Consider the following 25,464-nt stretch of genomic DNA (forward strand, 5'->3'; position numbering starts at 1 on the left):
CTCAACTGATTCGATACGCGAAAGCATCCTGCGTTTGATCAATTCTAAATTGGGATAAGCTACTGAAAGATACGTTGATGTTACATTGGTTTGATCAGTCTCAAAAAAGTTGTAAAAGGTAGCTGCCTTCCTTTGTTTAGTAGAGGTATTAAAGACTGCAGGTTTTGTCCACAAATGTGATATAACCTGCCTTAACATATCCCCGTGAAAATATGGCACAGCTATGCTCATTCTTAGGATTAATGAGCGAAACTAGCCACAATGATCAGACCACACAATGAGTAGCCACAGAGCAACAGGAAGTGGAAATGTACATTCAAATTTCATGAATCGTTCTAAAAGGTGATCGAGCTTAACACTTCCAAAGCGGTTCTGCATCATCATGACCCTTCATTATCTGTTTGCTTAGTTAAAGGCGTATCGTCGCACTACACTATCATATGTCTTCGACGATGGAGCTGAACGTCCTGTTGCATTTACTTCTCGCTCCGTGACCAAGGGAGTGAATGGATACTCACAGATAGGCACGGAGGCGTTAGGTATATACTGTGGAGTTCAAAACTTCTATGCCTAATTATTGCGTCATTTTACTCTGATCACTGATCAAAACCCTCTCGTTAGTAGTTTTCATCCATAAAATTCACTACCTGCAGTGACTACGACTAGACGTCAGTGACACACTTATCCAGTCATATCTACACCATAATGTAAAAGGTTACTGCTAATCACCGAAATGCTGACGGGTTTTCCAGATTTCCATGGACATATCTTGCATATAGTTTAAATGAAGACGCTGGCAATATTATACGTGTGATGGACAAATATTGACACCGTTGTTAAAAATATTCTGTGACTTATGCCCAGATGGCCAACACTGTCTGCCTAGACCTCAATCAGCCCTTGTACGCCCTTCAGACATAACAAATACACCTACGAGTATATACTAATTATCCTCTATAGATACCTTTTGGATTAGACCTATTAACATGTACAAACTTGGGACTTGACTAATTGCCCTGTACACTCTTGGGACTGGACCAATTGTCCTGTACATCCTTGGAACTGTACTAGGTATCCTGTACTCCGTTTAATGATTAAGAAATAGGGCCCGTAGGGAGCATGACCGGTCAACAGGGGATGTTTACTCCTCCTAGTTACCAGCATCCACCTCTGATGTGTCCAGGGTTCTGTGTTTGACCTAATTTTGTATTCTTTATAGGAATCATATCACACTGTTCGTTATCTTCACGTTTGATTTATATTGTTACTGAGTTAAATCCCTATGATAATGAATTATTAGAAATGGCAAACATTGTTGCGTTATCATCAGTTTCATTGATAGAAAAAAAAATATATGCCTGTGCAAGTTCCATCCGTCGTCCCAAATAACGTGTCATTTGAACAATCACGTGGGCATTTACGTATACCATTGGTTTTTATTATCTAAACAAAGTATAGATTTATTTAATAAGATACCTTTGTGTAACGAAAACCCCTGTTTTTGGCTGACAGAATTTGACATAACAAAAACATCTCAAACTTTAAGTAGGGTATTTACTTTTACTTTTGAATCCCGGTTGTATTTTCATTTAATCAAAGAACATAAAACTTGGACAACATTCCCATTAAGAATTTAAAGTACCTCGTATGATTGTATACATACATGTATATGTCCAAAATAAAGGAATGATGTTGCTACATTATTAACTCATTTCCTTCAAAACAATCAAAATATATCACATTGACATCAAACTTTCCCCAATTACAGTTACTCTGAATGTACGTTTGGGTAATCTTAAGAATTTCTACACCACAATTATTTCCAGATTAGATAAACTTCTCAGTATCCCTTCCTTGTTATTAGAGGCGACTAAATAGGCCGGTCCTTCGGATGAAACCGCTAAAACCGAAGGTCAGTGTTACAGCAGGTGTGTCATTATAAATATCCTTCCCTGCTCAAAGGCCGTAAGCGCTGAGCATAGGCCTAAATTTTGCAGCCCTTCACTGGCAATGGTGACGTCTTCATATGAGTGAAAAACTCTAGGGCGGGAAGTCAAACAATATAGGGTACCACCACCACCCATCTGTTAAAGTTTGACAATTAACCAATCCACGAAAAATGTCCTCGCCCACCACAAATTTACAGTATTTCACGTACATACTTGAAATGAACAGTACAGACTGAATAAAACCCTCTTCTCACACATTTATTATCAATGAATATTCCAATAGAAATCATCATATCATTATCAAATATGCATCTTCCCATTGCATATTAAACACTACTGTCTCTTTCACGCACAGTCCTCCATTCGCCAATAGTCGTAGTTCTTGTAACTGACCGGATCGTTTTTAGGACAAGTAGCGCACCATGTACCGGACTGGGCGTAGACAATCCCCACACAGTTATTACTCGACAAACAGGTCTGCTTACAGTCTTCAAATGTTTTGTGTCCGACGAATACTTCTGATTGGCAATAAGCGCTTCCGACACGAACGATACCTGTAAATTATGTACAATGCAATGCTAAAATGATATATACAATAATTTTATAGGCATATATATGGATGTCTAAAAATAATGTCAGAAATATGCAAATCTGGTAACATATATACCGGTCGCGGTAGCTCAATGGTAGAACGTTCGCTTTGTAACCAGGAGGTCGTACGTTATAGAACCCGTTCGTGCCATGGACTTGTCCAACCTTAGACGTTAAAATGGGTAGTGATTGTTCATTCGCCAAACGCTCGACATTTAGAAGTGAGAATCATAGGTCTTTCGTATATGACCTTAAAAATGGAGGTCCCGTGTCGCAACAGGCGTTGGCACGATATAGAATGTAAAGTCCAGATTTGTGTTACATATGTACTTCACCTACAGCTGGTGACGATTCTCTCTCTCTCTCTCTCTCTCTCTCTCTCTCTCTCTCTCTCTCTCTCTCTCCACTGTCTTTTATATACTTCGGTTGATTATTTATTAAATCGGCGAAATTGCATATAATGCGGAATTTTAAACTTAGATAACTTGAATTTTATAATCGGCGCACGTATGAGAGAATGAAATATATATAGAGAGAAACCATACACTACAAACCGAGTGGATTTATAGTAAGAAATAAAAAATAATCTAAGCTTTTTCCCTTTGTATCTCGGTCATATTGTCAAAACAATTCAGAGACCATATCCCGATTCATATTCCTTGTACATGTTGGTAAACGTTTCTCGAGTTCCAAGATATTTGGTGCTGAGTGAAGTGAGGGACCAAATCGAGTAGCGAAAGAAAAAATTAACAACATATTTAGTACAAGTATTTAAACTCTCTGTGGTTTCTGTTTAACTTATCATAACCCTTCTGCACTTTTAATCCTTTTATCAAATTCATCAGAATTTATCTTGATTGGTTCAATCTTATACTGCCTGGTTTTGATATTCAGTACCCCAAAGGAAGTTTACCTGTATTCAACAACCAGGTTCTGGTCTACGATGAGTAGTTTTCAAGAATAATCATGTTTTGTAACACATTCAAAATACCTTCATTCATGTTTCACGACCATGTTTCATGTCTGAATTGACATTCTCTCTTAAAGGAAATTTAGAATAGTCCAAAACGAATATGGTTGCAAGTTCCTTCGTGCGTGGTGAAGAGATCGATCTTCCCCACAAGAAGGAAATTACAAGAAACAAAAACATTCCTTTCAACGTTCTCTTTGTTTTCTATGCACTGACTGGCAATGGAAAAAAATTCCTCGTTGGAAATATCTGAAAAATTCTAGTTTGTCTCCAAACTAAAATGTCATTAAGTATGCCTTTCCTCATCAACATTTTTTAATGTGTCTTCTGTCAGAAAAATACGTTCTGTCAGAAGGCATGCTTTCAATATAATAAACATAATCAATTCAATAAGAAATATTATGTGCCAAGCCCCCCAATGTATTTTAGATAGTTTCCAATTTTTACCCTTGAAGAAAGTGAATTTGGGTTATTGAACCAAGTGATTCAGTTAGAAAAGAGTTATCAAAGAAAGAGAGAAGGGAGACATAGGGAAGTTGAAAACAGCTAGTGATGTGATCCAATGTGTAGCTAGTGGAAATAGATTCAGAAAATATTTCATTCAATTTATGTTCTGACGTTGTACTGCATATGAATACATATTTTATCATCTAGTGGAACATATTGAATTCATGAATTACAAATATTAATTTATGTCTCCATTATTCTTTGTTTGAAATCCAATAGTTTACCTGTAACCTTCAAACAAGTTGAAAAAAGTCCATCATTTTTAATACTGGACAAATTTCATAATTATGTGACGTGTACTTATTAGACTGCCCTTGGCATTTCAAGCAATAGGAAGTATAAAAAAAAAAAAGAACAAAGGATGACGTTATAGCAATGTTTTAACTATAATTTTCTTATATCAATCCGTACATGCACGGGTCGACGTCTAGTAATTTGATGAAACTTTAACCACTCTCCCTTTTTATCTCAACTTGAAAGTTTCGGTATGTAAAAGTACCGAATTGCAGGATTTGAAAGTGAGACCGAACCAGTTGTTCTCATCTTGGCCCAAAGCTTTCCGTTCTCGAACAAAACCGTTCGTTCTCCATCTTCAAGCGCTCCGTTTTCGATTAGAACCCTTTCGTTTTCGCTGATAAACGTTCCGTTCAAATTACTCAGCGTTTGTTCCCATGTTAAATACCGTTTATTCTTAAACTGTTCAGTGTTCGTTCAGTGTTCCATTGGCGTAGAAGTATGTTTCAGAGTCTGCAAGATAAAATTGTGTCCCTGCTTTATCCTCAACTGCGTGGCACCCTGCCTCAGATTAAACTGGTAGTGGTACCCGAGAGGTAGAACATTTGCTTGATCTTGAAATTATCAGGGTTTTTTTTAATTTGCATCTTGAAACGAGTCTGACAAAGAGAATCTCGTTCCCGAGATGTAATATCCTTCTACAAAACAAGTTGATAATCAAGGATTATTTCTCTCATATATTCCCTTTTCCAGGAAATCCGATATCATCGAAAAAAAATACGAAAATACGAGGTAGCAATTCACATGTTCACTGTCACCAGAGATGTGAATCAATTTTGTTTTATAATTATCACATGCATTCACTACCTTATACTGATTATGTATTCTGTCTTCAAATGGCTTTCAAACTAATAAAAGCGGATGAAGAAGCATACTAGACACAAAAACAATGATTTTTGTGTGTGCATTTCTGACATGTATACGAAAGGTAAAAAAAGACTTGGAGAAGAAGAAGAAAGAAAGGACACAATTAAGGTAGTTAAAGTAAAGGAATTTAACTACATTATGTGTTATTGTTGTTACCGAATAGAATTATAGACAAATAGCTAATTCGTACATCATAGAATTCGTAAGATAGACAAGCCTACCTGCACAAGCTGTCTGTGCGGCGTTGATACAAGTGTAAGTCCCAGTACAAGGCTTGCATGTCGTTTGGCCATTCTGATTCTGATACTGGTTAGTCGGACATGTCATGCATTGGGTTTGTCCGGCTTGGTCCTGATAGGTTCCCGGTGCACACTTCTTACACGTGGATTTTCCCGTTACGTCTTGATATTTCCCGGCCGGACACATTACACAATTTGTCTGCCCATCGTTGGACTGGTGCATTCCTATTGGGCATATATCGCAGCTTATTTGTCCCTCGGCACTTTGGTAGGAACCTGCAGGGCAATTTTTACACATTGATCCCCCGGTATTCTCTTGAAATTTCCCGACTGGACAAGATAAACAAGTGGTCTGTCCATCATTGGGCTGGTACATTCCTTTTGTGCATAGGTCACATATTTGCTGTCCCTTGGCACTTTGGTAAGAACCTGCAGGGCAATTTTTACACATGGACCCCCCGGTATTGTCTTGAAATTTCCCAACTGGACAAGACATACAAGTGGTCTGTCCAATATCGGACTGGTACATTCCTTTCGGACATTGTACACAGGTGTTTTGTCCTGTAGAATTTTGGTAGGTACCCACAGAACAAATCTTGCATGTTGGCTTTCCAGTTTCATTTTGATATTTTCCGACAGGACAATACTCACAATTGGTCTTTCCATTATTGGGTTGGTACATTCCATTTGGGCAGAGTTTACAGATTTTCTGTCCTTTATTATCTTGGTAGGAGCCTGCAGGACAATTCATACACGATGTTTTTCCGGTTCCATCTTGATATTTCCCAGGAGAACAAGACAAACACTTGTTCTGTTCTGTCTGTGGCTGGTACATGCCTTGTGAGCACGGTTTACATTGCGTCTGCGCGATAGCGTCTTGGTAGGACCCAGCAGGACATACAAGACAGTGGGTGCTACCTGGTCAATTAAATACAAAATTTCATATGTAACATAAAGTAAATACAATATTTAAATGATTCCATGAGAAAATGTTATCCATTCACTTCCCATGAAACTCAGGACAAACGTGTTGGTTCTCTCGCTACATGTAGTTCTCTTACAAAATCGTAGCCCCCACCAGTATTTAAAAGTTCATTCTGAGCTCCGATAAAAATCGAAAATACATAGGATACCATTTCTTTACAACTTATCATTGGGTCAAATGCTGTCTGACGTGTTTCATATCGATTGTTAGGTCGTTCTTGGCACACTAATTTTGACTACGGGTTACTCCGTTTAACTGATCAATATATAGGGCTCACGGCAAGTGTGACCAGTCGACACAGGATGTTTACTACTCCTAGGCACCTGATTCCACCTCTGGTGTGTCCAGGGGTCCGTGTTTGTCTGATCCCACCTCTGGTGTGTCAAGGGGTCCGTGTTTGGTCTAATTTTGTATTCTTTATGGGATTCATTACACTGACCACTGTTTGTTATCTTCACCTTTCATTCATACTTCTATACAACATACCATGATCAGCAGTGAATTACATAGTTTAATTGTAGATACTTTCCTCCATCGGTACTCAAAATTTCGCAATAACTTCTCGACCCAAGATTTGCCCGGAACACTTAGAATATTTCTTCCAGTTCAATATTATTACATTCTTCAATTCAGCCAATCACTTGACAATTATGTACTTATACCTCTGCTTTACTTGAGATCACAAACTTTGAACATCCGGGGGTTTGATACTCATTCCTAAAATGATGTTAAAAGGAGAAATTCTGGCATGATTTGATTCAATATTACAAGCGGAATTATATGACTGAAGACCTTCCACTAGTAAGTGTTTTACTGAGGATTAAGTTTACCTCAATTGTTGATACTCATTACAACCCAGTTAGCAAGTTAGAGATATGTCCAAATTGGGATTAATTTCATCTGCGAGTAATCTCTTCAAAAGTTTTGAAAACATCACATATTTCTCTCGTTTTAGATTAAGCTGGCGTATCTAAATATCTACATTTCTAATGGTTTTTGCCTTTGATATATTTCAAGAGTGTAATCGTAGACATTTCGTTATGAACGCGCTGCAGTTGTATGCAGGTATGAATATTGTTAGATATAACATGTCTAATGTAACGACTGAGTATTCCGACAGAAATCAAAGTGAAATGTAGATATAAAACAATAAATATCAATTTTGAAAATACATGAGGATATTAACCTAAATAACAAATCATGAAATGTTTCACTTTTAAGGTTATATAAAAGGATGATAACAGACACCATGAAGCCTCCTATACCCACAATTTTATTTTTTTCAAAAGAAAATACCAAACAGAATAGAGTTGCACATTTTTTTTTTATATTTACAGTCACTTGATATATATAATATCACAAATGACGCTATTTCTTAATTGTAGTGAAAATGCTAATTGTAGTGAAGGCAATTCATTCATAGAACACAAAACACAGCCACAGGTTTGGGTTTTAAAAATGTATATACAGGTACATAAGTACTGGAATGATAAAGTATAACCATGCAGTTTATCTAAACTTGCTTTCAATGTTCTTTTTTTATACAAAATGTAAATAGCCAATTTATGTCCAATACCGATAATGACTAAAACGTCAAGTTTATGAAGTAATATGAATGGCTCTACGTCATTTTGTTTAACTGAATTAAATCGCGATTCCTTCACAAACTCCAAAAACTACACGTCATTTTGAAAAACGTACAAATGCTGCTTTCATGAAAGCGAATTATAGATTTGCCATTTACGACATTGCACCTGGGTTTGTAAGTTTATTCCTCTCTAGACAGTCATACAAATGTAGATTGTGCAAATTGCGAGGTATAAGAGTTATGCATGAGGGAAATCACGTTAAACTTAGTACTCCCATGCTTACATTACAAAAGGTGAAGATAACGAACAGTGATCAATCTCATAACTTCTATAAGCAATACAAAAATACGGAGTTGGGCGAACACGGGCCCCTGGATATATCAGAGGTTGGATCAGGTACCTAGGAGGAATAAGCATCTCCTGTCAACCTGTCTTATCCGCCGTGAGTCCTATATCTTGATCAGGTAGACGAAGTCAAAATAAGTGTATCAAGAACCGTCTAATAATCGGTATGAAACACATCAGACAGCATTTGAGCTAATGATAGGTTGAAGGATGATTCCTGAAATCTTAGAAATTAGAACAAAGGAACGAGAGTTTCAGAAACCGTTCACTAACGAGCAGATGTTGTAGTAGTTGTCTCTTTCGTTATAGACTTCAAGTCTTGGGGGTGGGGGTTGTAAAAATGTGTCATTTGTCAAATATTGCAATATTTGATATTATCTATTTGTGATTTGTATTGTATAATTTCCATTTCTACTGTTTAATGTCCATTTCTATTGTATTACTTTCCATTTTTATTCTATATTTTGCATTTTTGATACATAATTTTCCATTTGTATTATATATTTTCCATTTGTATTGTATCATTTTTCATTGGTATCATGATTTTTTATTCATGATTTTTATAAGGGATTTCAATGGTTAAAAAATTAGGCTGTGCCGTAAACGAGATGTTCCAGAAGTTCAACCACAAGAGATATTGACTCCCTATTTCCATGCAGACGGGGTTGATAAGTGGAAGAAATGTCAGTTCAATCTGCATGTACGTAAAGAATAGCTTTGAAAAGATAAGATAACCTATGGTAGCCTATGGTTTGATAATTAAACCATGGTTTAAACCAATCAGATTCTTTGTAAGAAACCAAAATAGACATTCAATCGGATACAATACAAATGATAACTCATACAACAAATATGAAAAATCTTGAATACAAATAAAACATTGTAAAAACATGTGAATATATATATATATATATATATATATATATATATATAAATGGAAGATATATAATGCAAATGCTTTATTACATTACAAATAAAAAATCATACAACACAGATAAAAAAAAATCAAATATTGCAACGTTTGAAATGCCATAGCAATTACCTATAGCATAAATGCACTGAGCAACTGATTTTGACTGCGGATAGCTCCGTTTACCTGATCAGGATATAGGACTCACGGTGGGTGTGACCGGCCGACAGGGGATGCTTACTCCTCCTAGGCACCTGACCCCGCCTCTGGTGTATCCAGGGGTCCGTGTTTACCCAACTATCTATTTTGTATTGTTTGTAGGAGTTATGAGATTGATCACTGTTCGTTATCTTCACTTTTCAAACCGTGTTTTATACTGTTACTTCGGCGACTGTAAGAGTATAAGTACATACCTGGGTTAGCTGAATACCGTCTCTCGGGACAAGGCCGGCAAAAAGCTTCAAATTTAAAAGAAAATGTACGTGATCAAATACTATGCAAAAATTGGAATTCGTAGTGGCTCAATTTTCGTGGAATTGGTGGGTATCCTTAACCCAATCTTTCTTAAATATATAAATCCACGAAATTACGTCCCCGCGAACCCGTAAAAATTCAACAATACACGAAAATTGGCCCCCATGAATTTAAATAATTCTACGGTATCACATTTATAATTGCCTCTCTTCAGCAGTTTAAAGTGAGAATTGAAAGATAAAGTATATACAGCAGGTTTTGTTTATCTTCAGATAATCAGTTCTAAACACAAGGCCATTTCGCCAATTAGAGAGTCTTTTCTTCTTCTTGTAAAATGCAAGTTGCTTACTTGAGTGTCCCTCTCTTACGATAATTATTTTCTTAAAACCATACTAACGCAAGACTCGGGCTTAAAAGTTGTTTGGTATGATGTTTTGTACAGTGAATTGTCATATTAAAATAACGGGACAAATTTGCTTACTTTCTCCAGTTTTGTTTTGGAAATATCCAGCATTACATGGACTACATGCATCCTGCCCCGACTGATCCTGGTATGTTCCCTCGGGACACAGTTCACACCACTGCTTCCTCGATTCCGCTCTGAATTGCCCCGGTGGACACATTATACACACTCCGTCTTTGCCGTACGTACCAGCAGGGCATGCTTTAATCAAGAAATTAGCGTCATAAAAGCTGTTCAAGCACACTAGTCAGTTAACCGAAAAGGCAAGATATTTCCTTATTGGGTCATTCCCAATTGTATGAAAGGTGAAGATAACGAACAGTGATTAATCTCATAACTCCTACAAGCAATACTAAATAGATAGTTGGGCAAACACGGATCCCTGGACACACCAGAGGTGGGATCAGGTGCCTAGGAGGAGTAAGCATCCCCTGTCGACCGGTCACACTCGCCATGAGCCTTGTATATTTGAAACACCACTGATCAATTTGGGTAGAAACTCAATTTGATTAGTGGGTCCCCAATATACACTTTAGTTCAATTGGTCATACTATTACTGTTCTTGTCTTACCGGTACCAAGTAGAAGAGTTCTTTCGAGGAAACTCATGGACTATTTTTTTTCTTGCGGACGTTTCTCGAAACTTGTGAATTAGCATCCAAGATAGATTGATAAATCGCAGATAGAAGTGCATTTTACCTGGGGCGATACAGGTACTCTGACTAGTGACATCAACACACTTGTGAAATTCAGAGCAGTTTGCATTCTTACATTTCCCCAAATCACCCTTCAAAACTGTGTTTATGGTGATGCTACAAGGGTTTCAACAGTTGTTCAAAGGTAGCATTTCGCAAATTCTGTGGTTGCTGGTGGATTGTAATGGTAATGATTTTGATTACAAACAAGTCTTCATAGGTCACCAGAGGCCTTGACAACGTAAGCAATGTCTTGTAAAGACTTTGTTTGAAGGTATCAAGATGACTGCTTCAAGGATGATGATACATGAACAGATGTACGCAGTTGTGTTAAGTAAGGCCATAGAAATATGTCAGGAAAAAAGCATTAATAAACAGATCAATTTGTGACAAATTCTGTAAACACCTACTCGCTCGTTCTCATGAAAAAATAATTTAAAATATCGTCCAATCAAAGTAATTGTTATAGTAATGGAACTCTTCTGTTTTTAAAGGTAGCACTAACTGAACTATGCTATCACGGCAATTGTATACCGAAATTGGGCTGAAAGCGTCTTTTTGATTGGACAAATTCGTTTAGGGTTTTCCATGAGCGCCCAATCAAATTGCCTCATTAATTATTCATGAAAACTAGCGGGTAGGGATGAATGGACCCACGGGTGATGGAGAGAGGAACGAAGCGTAATCAACCGTGGGTTTCCGACTATGTCAACATATCAGATTCACTATTTCATCACATACATCAATACGACAACTGTGACGCCACATGCTCTAGTGGGATGAGATCAACACACTCACGGAATTTTTCCATCGTACATAATGTAAATGTAGCAAACAAGAAATTCCTGTTAGTTAACGGCAAAATTGAAGTGAAGTGGTTAGTGGTCATTTTTCTTGTGCTTTTTTAATTCTACAATCTATTGATTTTTAGATCCGATACAAGCTAAATAAAAACATGTGTTGGTCATAACACTGAATATACTCATGGTGCATGTACTTGATGAAATTAGATATATATGTCACTACACAAAAAGTGGGAGTTGGGGTCATGGTAAAGTTAAAATTACACTAAGTAACACATGTTATGTGCGAGTGCTTTATAAACTTACTAGTAATTTGCAATGTATTCATAATTATGAATCTTTTTTAGCATGTGTTATTATGATTTCTTTTATCAACCATCAATGCATGGCCCTATCTTCACTAAACCATGACCTAAACGTATTTGATCAATGTTAAATGAATATGCTTACTCACAATTTAAACAGATCATCCTTTTTAGAAAAAAGTAATGTTTTAAAGAATTTTTGTATTTATTGAAGCCTTGAAACATACTCCATGGTTTGTGCAATCTTCACTGCACTGCAGCACCTTTCAAACTTTCAGTTCATTTCATATCTTCATTCCCTATGAAGAAGGCATGATTTTAGATTTTGACAATCATTTAATCCCTTAAATGTGTTTTGAGGTTGACCTGGTTCGTCGTCAGCATGTTTTGGCTGTCGAGAGCTGGTCATTACGATAAGGTTGATATGAAACTCGTTCTGACAACGAAAACGACCGACATTATCGACGTGGACAGAATATTCTGATTGATTTTTTGTACGTGATTACAATTGTCTAAGATGGGTGTGTTGACCAACATATCTCATTTTATTTTAGCTTGTACCAGATCTAAAAATCAACGATGGCAGTATAGCTTTGTTGGTAAAACACCTGTCTGGAAATTCAGGGGTCCCTGGTTCGAACCTCGGTATTGTCAGTTCTGCTTTCCGTTATATTCAATGTTAACGTTGGAATCTATCCATGAACCTACACGGGAGAGTTACTCAGAGTCTGCTATCTTGGAGTTCGGAAAAAGATGTAAGGGTGGATGTACCAACCATGTCAATTCATGGTTGATTGATTTGTATATTGTTTAACGTCCCTCTCGAGAATATTTCACTCATATGGAGACGTCACCATTGCTGGTGCTTACGGCTTTTGAGCAGGGAGGGATCTTTATCGTGCCATACCTGCTGTGACACGGGGCTTCGGTTTTTGCGGTCTTATCCGAAGGACCGCCCCATTTAGTAGCCTTTTACGACAATAAAGGATACTGAAGACCTATTTTAACCCGGATCCACACGGGACTCATGCCGGTTCATCTATCAGACCTGACACCAGAGATTCAGTGGGAGAGCACCTGATGGCGACCACAATTAAATTCAAGGAAACTCAGAAAGAAATGTATAGAGGGAAATTCAACATTACTCATATGCTAATAATTTTCAATTGAAGATAAATAATTTGTATTTGTGAATTAGGAATTCGTAATTACGAAGTATCAATTTTAGATAACAAATTATTAATTTGAAATTAAAAACCATTTATTTAGCATTTGAAATTGAAGACCAATTGGTTTTTTTTAAAAACCAATTATATGAAGAATAAAAATCTTTGGACACGAATAAGGTTTGTGCACAATAAAACATCTGATAAATGGATATTGGTACTGGAATTGCAAACAAGGACAGTTCTGTCGATAAGTTTTGAACACGCGTGGATTAGAATATTCGTCCCTAAAACAGCATGTGTTCAAAGGTTATCGACAGAATTGTCCTTGTTTGCAATTCCAACAAGGGTAGACTTCATTTCCACAATAGGCACTTTGTTGTACAGAGTTCCATTTCACACACTAGCTATAGTGCAATGCTTTCTCGAGCTTTAACCATGAACGTTCAGCTCTTGTGACATATATAAAAAGGTGTATGCTATATATGTTCGAGAGTGTAGATACATGCATCTAGCTGCACCCTCCTAACGGTAGCACCGTCAACATACATAATATGAAATTTCTTATCAATTTAGTTTGAATTAAACAAAGAAATAAACAACTGTCATCGATTTCTTGAAACAGGGATCATAACGATTCCTACAATGCATTCTATTCCATTAGAATATCATTACTTATTAGGTCTGTAACTGACTGTCTACGGATATATAATGACCTCATCAATCTCATAGACAGCGAGGCGAAGTTTTGCTGTCTATAAGATTGATTAACCAATATATATCCTTAGAAAGTCGGTTGCAAACCTAATAAGTGATTTATTTTCTTGAGGATCATTATGTGATAAGAACTCAATACATGCACAAGAACTGAAAAATCAAGATATTGAATATGACATGTATTCAATTATGTTACAAATAAACAATGTATCGACAGTATAAATAAAATAGACAGGATCGGTATATAAATATGTCGATGTGACAAAAATTCACACAACCTTTCGACGGCCGGAGATTTTGAAGAATGGTCTGCTGAAGGGCGATGGATAGAAAAAGAACCTCTGTATCAATGCATACTCTGCATCAAGAAAAATACATATGTATCTATAGAATGAGCATCGGGATCGGTTCTCCAGTGTCTAAATGGCCATGGCGCAGGACAAACCGCACAGGAAGCATGCGCGAAATACTTTTTTTACTTTTAGAATGTAATTTTTTAACTTTTCATCTTTCACTTTTGTCACCATCTATCGAGTTTTATCTTTCTTTTGACGCCTGAATTGTATGTGCCTATTAAGCAGAACCTATACCGGTTCAATTTTGAATGGTATGTAAATCCGGGAAAATCTTTTCATGAAGTTCCTCTGCTTGTCGGGTATTTAAGGATCTATAGAATTGGACAGAATTAAAACAAACTTTTGTGATTTCCATAACCAAATGGACACAACTTTCCCTTCCGAACTATTCCAAATTGATTATGATATCCTAAACTCGATGCTTAAACTTCACAAAACCCTTACAAAAAAGATACATGTACATTGCTGGTCAATGCTGAATCGAGTAACTGTTCTACCATGCCCCTATATTTGGTCCTCGCGAAATATTAACAGCTCTGAATGATAAAATCAAACGTACTGTGCCACAACATATCCCAGAAGTGGTGTAAATCAAATGTGGATTCTAAAAAATTCTAACGAACTTTTAGTAAATTTGAATTCGCAAAAACTTTTCTCAAAACAACAGCATTAAAATATATGGCTTTTCAACACTTTACATGAATATTCCTCACGAAAAATTAAAGGCTAGACTTTTTTTATATATATTTGTGATACTGTCCGTTTATCTTCACCTTTCATCATTTTGACGTCATAGACTGTTGCTTCTTCATCAAAAATGGAAGACTTAGTGATAGATCATTAAAAAAAAAATACATGTACTTTGTCAAACACAACTCTTATTCTATGCACAAGTACTCTGAAGTTGAAATACAAAATGTGCTGGGGTTTCTCATTAACAATTTGTTTTTTGGTGATCAAGTCTTCCAAAAGTCTGGTGGAATTCAAAAGGGTACAAATTGTGTTCCATTGTTAGTTTTTTACCATTGTTTTTAAAAATATTCTTTTGAATCAGAGTTTATCCGAAAGTTTCTACATGAATAGAAAAAATATCTTGCTGTGGTCTTCAACTCAACACTTAGATATATCGACGACGTTTTATATATTAACAATAATCATTTTCACTCTTATATCGATTCGATATATCCCTATGAACATCTGCTTCGAACTTGTATATTTGATTGAAAATCGATATCAACGGCAAACTAACAACTCAACTTTATGACAAACGGAATGATTTCAGCTTCTCCGTCGTCAACATTCAATATTCATGTATCAATATTCCATTATCACCTGCATATGGTGTTTATATATTTCAATTGATTAGATATGCAAGAGCTTGTTCTACGTATGATCAGTTTTTAAATTGAGGCAGGCTACTGACGAACACGTTGATGCTACAGGGATTTCAACAGTCTCGTTTAAAGTCAGCATTTCTCAAATTATATGGTCGTTATAATCATCTACTTTGCCAATGCAATCTATCATTGGGTCAAATGCTGTCTGACGTGTTTCACACAGTTACTGATTGTTAGGCCGTTCCTTGCATACTAATTTTTGCTACAGATTATTCCGTTTACCTGATCAAGACACAGGACTCAGGGCGTTTTTGTTCAACTCTTATTTTGTAATCCTGATAGGGGTTATGAGATTGAAGACTGTTCATTATCTTCGCCTTTCATCCTCTCCTAGTGCCCAGCACAGGGGGTCACAATCTCTGTTTTGGCCATTGCCCACTTTTACGCTATCGCTGTGGAAAGGATAACTAGGAATGCTATTGTCCTAAAGTTTGATTACAAGATAGTAAAAAAGAAGTCTAGATATTTTAATATTTGAACTATGTGGAAATAATTTTCTTTGACCACCTAACGAGTGGACAGATGGAAAATTAACAAGAGACCGAGGAACAAGGTCCTTTAATGGACACTTCACGGGTTTTTGCTTACTTGAGAATCATAAAGAAAAGAAAATCGCTATAAAAATGTTGCTGATTTAAGTTATGATTCAGTGACCACTTATATTGAAGATCGATGCTAATTTCCTTTGATGAACGCGTTAATGGGATCGACTGGTATAAGGCCTTGACACACAGAGGTATGATGGCCGTTCAGATACTCTGAATTTCGCAGAACAAATCGTATTTATTATTGATCTTACCAACATGTTCCTGTATCATTCTTTTAATGTGTAGTCATATATTATGCAAGGTAAAGATAACGAACAGTGATCAATCTCATAACTCATATAAGCGATACAAAATAGATAGACGATGTTGATGTCGGGACTGGTCAGCTCATCGTTGTTTTACCATTTCTATCGATAAAATTGCACGGTGATCTGTCGCATTGTCATCTTACAAGAACTCATCTGATAATAAAATTCTGCTTCAGCTTTCAGCTTCCTTTTTTAATTTTCGACACCAAGATAAGCACTTTCTCATGTAAAACTTATACAGTACCAATTTTGATGCACCAGATGCGCATTTCGACAAATAATGTCTCTTCAGTGATGTTCAACCGAAATGTTTGAAATCCGAAATAACTATGAAGTTTTAGATCTAAATATAGCCAAAAACAGCGTGCCAAACAAGTGGAGCCAAATTCGTCCAAGGATAAGAGCTATGCATGAGGGAGATAATCCTTAATTTTGAAATGAATTTCTAAATTTTATAACAGCAATTAAATATACATCCGTATTTTCAAGCTAGTAACGAAGTACTTAGCTACTGGGCTGTAGAGACCCTCGGGAACTAACAGTCCACCAGCAGAGGCCTCGACCCAGGGGTCATAATGTAAAACTTATACGGTACCAATTTTGATGCACCAGATGAGCATTTCGACAAATAATGTCTCTTCAGTGATGCTCAACCGAAATGTTTGAAATCCGAAATAACTATGAAGTTTTAGATCTAAATATAGCCAAAAACAGCGTGCCAAACAAGTGGAGCCAAATTCGTCCAAGGATAAGAGCTATGCATGAGGGAGATAATCCTTAATTTTGAAATGAATTTCTAAATTTTATAACAGCAATTAAATATACATCCGTACATCTCATATGTACTTCTCAAATCACTAGGATTTTTTTCTTTGCAGCCCTTCTTTCCAATCCGTTTTTACAAGATGACGTAGTCAGCCTCGTATAGTCAGCGTCATATTCAAGATGGCACTCCACCGATTTACTACGATTTACACCATACCAATATTCTTCGATAGTACGACTCTTACAAGAAAGGCGAACATCACGAACAGTGATCAATCTCATAACTCCTAGAAAGAATACAAAATAGACAGTTGAGCAAACACGACCCCATCGTTATACATGTACCAGAGGTGCGATTAAGTGCTTAGGAGGAGTTCCCACTTGATAATGAAAGACATCTTCATGATATTGAGGTCTGATATAGGGTTTGCCCCTGTTACATTTCAAAGTGAGGTAGAAAATTATTTATTTCTGATTTTTTATATTAAATTTTATCCATGCAGGTTGTCAGGCCGTTCTTGGCACACTGATTTTGACTACGGATAACTCCATTTACTTGATCAGGATATAGGACTCACGGCGGGTGTGACCGGTCGACAGGGGATGCTTATTCCTCCTAGGCACCTGATCCCACCTCTGGTGTGTCCAGGGGTCCGTGTTTGCCCAACTATCTATATTGTATTGCTTATAGGAAATATGAGATTGATCACTGTTCGTTATCTTTACTTTTCATCCATAAGTTCCGAAAATAGAGTTAATAGGGAAATGTAATACGTTCTTCTAAAATTACGGAAGCATATAAGGGTCATATTTTGGAGTCGTAAAATGTCAACCCTATTCTTAGCTTTTCCAACTTTAAACTATAATTTTTCCAACTTTAAAATATAATTTTTCCAACTCTAATATTGGAATTTCCAACTTAAATATTAGCTTTCCAATTTAAACTTTGAAATCGTACAGTGTTTCAATTTCAGACAAAATGTAAAAGGGAAAGGGTAATAATGCAACATCCTATTTCTAATCAATAAATAAGAATTATTAACGAACGACCAGATAAGGTTTTTTTTACAAAAATTAATATTTGAGAGGTGCACACAGGTATTGCTTAGTGAATTAAGAATATGAGTGAATTCAAGATATGAAACATTACATTATTTTACAAGGGATGAAATACAAAATGTACTGGAGTTCCTCATTGACAATATCTTCGCAGTTTTTGGGGTGTTTTTTTTTTTTTGGTGATCAAGTCTCCCAACAGTCTGGTAGAATTCCCAAGGGCATGAATTGTGCTCCGTTGTTAGTTCACCATTTTCTATATTCTTTTCAAGCAGGGTTTATCTGAAAGTTTCTACGCGAGAAGAAAAAATATCTTGCTATGGCCTTCAATTCGACATTTAGATGTATCGACGATGTATTATCTATTAACAATAATAATTGTCATTCATATGTCGATTCAATATACCCCAGTGAACTTGAAATAAAAGATCCAAAGAGTCGTCCACTTCTGCCTCATACTTAGATGTTTTATTGAAAATAGATATTAATGGCAAACTAACAACTCAACTAAATAATAAACGGGATGATTTCAGCTTCTCCATATTCAACTTCCCATATTTATGTAGCACATTTCTATTATCACCTGCAAGTGGTGTTCATATCTCGCAACTGATTCGATACGTGATAGCAATATTCCATTATCACCTGCATATGGTGTCGAAATCCCGAATCCCGTGGAGATTCGGGTTAGAATAGTTCCTTAGTATCCCTTGCTGGTCCTAAGAGGTGATTAAATGGCGCGGTCCTTCAGGTGAGACCGCAAAAACAGAGGCCTCGTGTCACAGCAGGTGTGGCATGATAAAGATCCCTTCCTGCTCAAAGGCAGTCCTTCACCGATAATGGTGACGTCTGCATATGAATGGCAAATTCTCGGGAGAGGGACGTTAAATAATATACAATCAATCTATCAACCGAAATCCCGATGGTAGTAATATATATCCCTTTACTTCTCAATATATTGGTTGGAAGCATGTCGCCATTTTGTAGGATGATATATTGCAGACAGACAGACGGGCGGACGGACGGACGGACGGACAGACAGACAGACAGACAGACAGATATATATATATATATATATATATATATAGAGAGAGAGAGAGAGAGAGAGAGAGAGAGAGAGAGAGAGAGAGAGAGAGAGAGAGAGAGAGAGAGAGAGAGTTAGTTAGTTAGTTAGTTAGTTAGTTAGTTAGTTAGTTAGTTAGTTAGATAGATAGATGTAGAAGGGTGGGTATATAGATGGGTAGAAGATATACTCCTTAAAACAATACCTGAGGCGATACAGGTGCTCTGATTGATGACATCAACACATTTGGAGAATGCAGGGCAGTATGTTTCCCTACATTTCCCCAAATTATCCTGCAACACACAGGTCATTCTAAAGAGTTATAACACAATAATCATTAAGGTCTTTAATAAAAGTTAATCATAGTTTTATGATGTGTGTAAAAGATTGCGGTATTGCAAATTTGAAACAAATTACCTTATATAGAAAACAATTGCTATTTTACTGTAAAAATGAAAAACATTAAATTTCTTTACTCCAATATGTCATTTACAGATCGACAGCCTAACACCTGAATCTATTGAACTACATGCGACGAAATTCAAAATGACAAAGAATATTCCTGACTCTCATTTACACAATACTGGCTTACGTCCGTTTAAAAAGTTGTGATAACGTTTTATTCCTCCTTGATATAACCTATAAAAATATAAATTTCAAATAAAGAGTGCGTCTGGTAAGTATGAAATCGAATGACATACCTTTGGAGCATTGGTCACTGGGCAGTAGATAGAGCTGTCCTTCTGAATGAACATAGAGGGATCGGCAACGGCACTGTTTAATTCACATGTGAATGTCTGTGTGTCGTAGTTTATGGACTGGCAATGATTAGGACGTAGTAGACACTCTTTGATGCAAGAATTCACACCGATATTGTATACTGTTTCTACAACATATCCGTTTACCCTTTGCCCATGAAGCAGATCTGGAGAGCAGTTCTCAGAGCGCGTCAAAGTTATCAAAGTCAATGCAACAGACGTCCAAAAAGTAAGATAAGCAGCCATCTCGGTGAGCTCCTCGCTGTACCCGGTCTAATTGATTCCCAGGCATCAATATTGAAGACAAAAAGTGATCAAAATTCGCACAATATAGTAAACAATAGATATATCCATATCCGTTTAAGCGTACCGTATCCATTAGCCCATAACTACAAACCATATCGAAATCAAACCGGAAGGTTCATAGATAGTTTATACAGCGTTATTGATGTCCGAATATCATGAATGCACTAAAGGTTTACAAAGAAATTAGTAGTACATTCGACACTTTGATATAAACAAACAAATAACAATTACTTTTAAAACGATAACCAAGGGTAGGATCATGTAATACCAAGTGAATGAAAAGGGGGTTTTATCTAAACACAAAGGGTTTTACTTGGCAAACAAAACACAAATACAAGTATTTAGATTCTATTTACAGTATCTAATAATAGCCAAACATTGTTTCAATGACAGGAAAGACTTCGTAAACTTTTACCATCTGGAAATTGTTTCTAACAGCTAATGGATGACCTACCGGTACCTAAGCTAAAAACAAGTCAGATCTATGTTTATCATTAGAATTCGAACAAAAGTAAATTAAAGCAAAACGTCCGTCAATAACAGATTTATTGGGAAAACATTGATATTATGATGGTTTTTTGTGAGCCTTTATGTCCATCTATCACATTCTCTGAATTGACCTGTATAAGCGCACTATTAACTTTATCCCCATTGATAAACAGTGTCTATACACTTTTCTGATCAATGCTATTACTATTGATAGAACAAGATTTAGTGTAAACACGGCGACAGCCAATAACTACGCTACTACATTTCCGACGCCAAATTACAGGGAATTTCACGAAACTGGTCGCAAGTGACATCGTAGTTTCATTGCACATGAATTAAAATTGAGAGAGAGAGAGAGAGAGAGAGAGAGAGAGAGAGAGAGATCTCCAATCACAAGAATGCCTCAATCTGCACAAAAAAATACCTGTATCTGCTTTCGCCAATTAGGCTCTACCGACAGTTTCTTTGAATTATACGCTGATAGGATATATAGAATATCACACTCTAATGTTGATCTCGGACCTGGGATTGGCCTACGGGCTCGGGCCGAGATCAACTCTCGGGGCCAATCCCAGGTCCGAGATCAACATTAGAGTGTGATATTGTTAATATCATATACCTAAAACACAACAAGTTGATAAACATTTTTTTTTAATTGGGGGGGGGGGGGGGGATTGACCCAAGCATAAATACATGATATATCCTCGGAGGTATCATTTTTTCATGTACTTATGTTAGATTTCAAAAGATTAAAGAAGAAATAGCCATTTGAAATTTGAGGGCGAGACAGCCCCTTGACAACGGGCCGAGACAGAGATATCTCGGCCCTTAGGGCGAGACAGCCCTACCTACTTGCGGCTGTCTCACCCTAGCCAAGATAGGTGTATCAGGGCTGATACACTACTAGGTATATGATATACAGCGTTATTGTTAATTACGTTATTATTAATGACGTCATAATATGCCTTGTTCAATTTGGCGTCATAATGATTCCTTCTAGTAGCAATGAAGTAAAATACATTAGGCCTAAAATAATAAAAATCATATCACTTATAGTTAATCTTAGGATTAAACAGTTTTATGAAAACAAATCCTCCATTGATAAATACAATGTTTCATCCTTAACTTAGGACATATATTTTTGGCACAGTTTCGAATGTCTTTACTGACTTTGGTACTTTGGTATTTCGGTTCCCTTATTTGTTATCTGTACAGACAGCGGGTGTCACCTGTCAGGTCGATATAATTTTCTCCACAACCACTGCAAGTAATTACATACAAGATGTTAGAAGAGGTGCACGTCATGGATTATTTCACTGTAAATTGCCATCCTTTTTTACGTAAAATTTGGATTTTTGCGATTATGAAACCCTTACCGCCAACAAACGTAGTAAGTTGACATGCGCAACGTACCCATATTCAACACCTCTACAACCACACATCTGTAATAAAAACAAAATGCATAGTCATGTAGAGCAGGTAAGCCTCTACCAAAGTTACAAATTTAATCATCCAAGAGTTGGAACGACTCCAGGGCGGGGTCAAACGTGGCATATTTCTAGTGTATATCTGTAAAATATTCAAATGACACAGTTGATAGTAAACCAGGAGTTATAAAAGAATTAGGTTACACGAGGAAGGTGTTTTGATTCCAGCTAACAAAGCTTGTAAAAATAGTGTCTTAGTTGATAAGGCTCTTTATTACGATTGTATTTCAAACAAACTTGGCATTAATTCCACATGTGGTAATCCACCGTATACTTCAAGTTCCCTTCCAAAAGATGAAATTCTTCAGAATATTTCTTCAGTTTTAACCACATTTAATATCCAGGCCATATGACGAATGAATATGAGTCACCGAACCTATACTGGATTCCTAAACTTCACAAACCCCTTCAAACAGAAATGCATTGCTGGATCCAGTAAGTGCTCTATAAAGCTCAATCTTTGCTCCTCGTGAAAATATTAACTACTGTGAAGGAGAAACTTCAAACGCATTGTGCTACGACATATACCAGAAATGGTGTGAATTCTAAAGCATTCTGAAGAACTTCCAGTAAATTTGAGAACATATTTTTTTCTTCTGAAATCAACAAAATCAAAACAAATTACTTTTCAACACGTTATACGACCATTTCTCACCATAGATTAAAAACTAAACTTGCTAACATCATAGACAGTTGCTTTATCAATAAACATATATGTGCTCAATCATTCAAAAATTACTTGTTGAACACCACTCTGATTCTACGCACAAGTACTCCAAAGTTGGTATCACAAGAGACATTTGACCCAATGTAAGGTTGTATTGACAAATTAGATCATTCTAAAGGCCATAAACTTTGCGAAATGCTGGCTTTAAACAAGACTGTTGAATTCCCTGCAACATCAACTTGTTTTTCAGTAGCCTACCTCGATTTAAAAACTGATCATACGTAGAACCAACTCTTGCGTATCGAATCAGTCGAGATATAAACACTATATGTAGGTTATAATGGAATATTGATACATAAATATGGGAAGTTGACGATGGAGAAGCTGAAATCATCCCGTTTGTCATAACGTCAGGTTGTTCGTCTGCCGTTAATATCGATTTTCAATCAAATATCTAAGCAGAAACGTCTCCATTTGAGTGAAATATTCTCAAGGGGGACGTTAAACAATGATAAATCATTCAATCTATGCAGATGTGCAGGATTCCGTGGTGTCTTTTATTTCGAATGCTTATTGTTAATAGATAGTACGTCGTTGATATATCTAAATGTCAAATTGAAGGCGACAGCAAGATATTTTTTCTTCTCGTGTAAAGGTCTTTGAATAAATTCTGTTTCATAAGAATATAAAAACAGGTCAGCTAACAAGGTAGCACAATTCGTGATCATGGGAATTCCAACAGACTGTTGGAAGACCTGATCACCAAAGACTACGAAGATATTGTCAAGAAGGAACTCTATCATATCTTTTATTTCAAGCTCAGAGTGGAATCAGAGTGGCGTTTAACAAAATAATTTTTTGGATGACTGATCACTAGATATGAATGTTTCCGTTTTCCATTTTTGTTCAAGAAGCAACTGTCTATCAAAAAGTCTAGTCTTTAATTTATCGTGAGGAATGGTCGTGTAGTGTTGAAAAGTGGTACGTTTTCATGTTGATTTGAGAAAAGTTTTTCGATTTCAAATTTACTAGAAGTGCTTTAGAATATTTTTTTAAAAAAATAACGCATCAACATTGACACATGTATTTAATGTCTCATAATCCAACTATGTGAATTTGTTATGAAGGAATTCAGGGAATAACCCCTAAAACTGAATATCTTATATATCTTGAAAACTAAAAACATTTTGTTAAACGTTATAGAACAAAAGTTGTAAATAATGAGAAGAGCATTTCGACCATATCAAGTTTTAGGAGTCAGCCCCTCAAATAAAGGGCCTAATGGGATTTTCTAAATATCTCAAAAACTAAAAAAAATTGTTAAGCTTTATAAAAGGAAAGTTGTTTGTTCTGACGTTTTGCAATTGCTAATGTCACCGAAATGAACATTGATTATGTAATAAGGGATTTTAAGGGGAATAATGTACGAAACTTTGATGCTTTCTATATATCAAACTATAAGATATAGAATTGCAAGGATGCCGACTAAATATTGTTATTAACAGACAACAGCGTCATGCTGTATCTTTTTGTATTGCCTGGGTGTGTGTAAATACAAAATTAATATTTACAGTGGTTAAAATACATTGTATTATTAAAGAATTTGTCAATATATTTATCTATTATCAATATTATCATATACATGTATTTGTTCATCTAATTCTACTTTTGATTGATGTTGATTTTAGAGTACATTATTGTATTTCATAGTTACAAAAATCAGCTGTTCTTTTGGCAACACCATATATTTCAACGAATCTTTAAGAATATATAGATTTGGATTTTTTTTAAAAAGTGACTGCCTTTAATTTCAGCAATGTTAAAATTGATGTACAATCAATTCAAAGGAAAGCATTTCTTCAATTATGTGAAAGAATAATTAATAAAAGAATTGGCTTCATGACCATGACCTGACCTAGGGTATGTTAAATTTACCTAGAGAAGCCATGTGCTAAATTAAACTTATTATACAGCACAGCCAGCCGCGAGACATCTTAAGCTTAACTGGCTGTCCTGTAATCCCTCATAGGCTACTTAGCAGCTGCAATGACAAGAGTGATACAAGTTTAATATTTATTAATTGGATCAGAAACAGGATGCAAATTTACATATATGGTGGAAAGGGTCGCATGCAAACTTTTTGTGGGGAACTGGGGAGGCGGCCAGTGTGTCAGTTTGACTACCAAAGTAGGGGCAACACAGGGGGTCCTATGTGGACGTAGGTGCCCGAACCTGAACGAGTCCCCATGTTCTAAGGGAGGTAGAGATCTCTGCGCATCTCACCGGTCTCCTGCGTGCTACCTGGTTTAATTAACAAGTGCGGAGCAAGCTTGTAGACCATCCTACAGTTGTCGCAACATGCACCAGCCTGTAGCATCCCCTCCCTGAGTAGGAGG

General features: G+C 36.4%; 1 protein-coding gene across 1 annotated transcript; it reads right to left on the reverse strand.

Annotated features, from left to right (window-relative positions):
- Positions 1 to 2,294: 2,294 nt before the first annotated feature.
- On the reverse strand, positions 2,295 to 20,365 carry LOC125665274 (sushi, von Willebrand factor type A, EGF and pentraxin domain-containing protein 1-like). Its single transcript, XM_056150883.1, has 5 exons — positions 20,063 to 20,365; positions 19,567 to 19,654; positions 10,202 to 10,384; positions 5,400 to 6,335; positions 2,295 to 2,503 (listed from the first exon to the last, which is right to left on the reverse strand). The coding sequence occupies exons 1-5, from the start codon at positions 20,363 to 20,365 to the stop codon at positions 2,295 to 2,297; spliced, it is 1,719 nt and encodes a 572-aa protein (XP_056006858.1).
- Between the last annotated feature and the right edge of the window lie 5,099 nt (positions 20,366 to 25,464).

Source organism: Ostrea edulis, chromosome 10, assembly GCF_947568905.1.
Source record: "Ostrea edulis chromosome 10, xbOstEdul1.1, whole genome shotgun sequence".
Taxonomy (NCBI): Eukaryota; Metazoa; Mollusca; class Bivalvia; order Ostreida; family Ostreidae; genus Ostrea; species Ostrea edulis.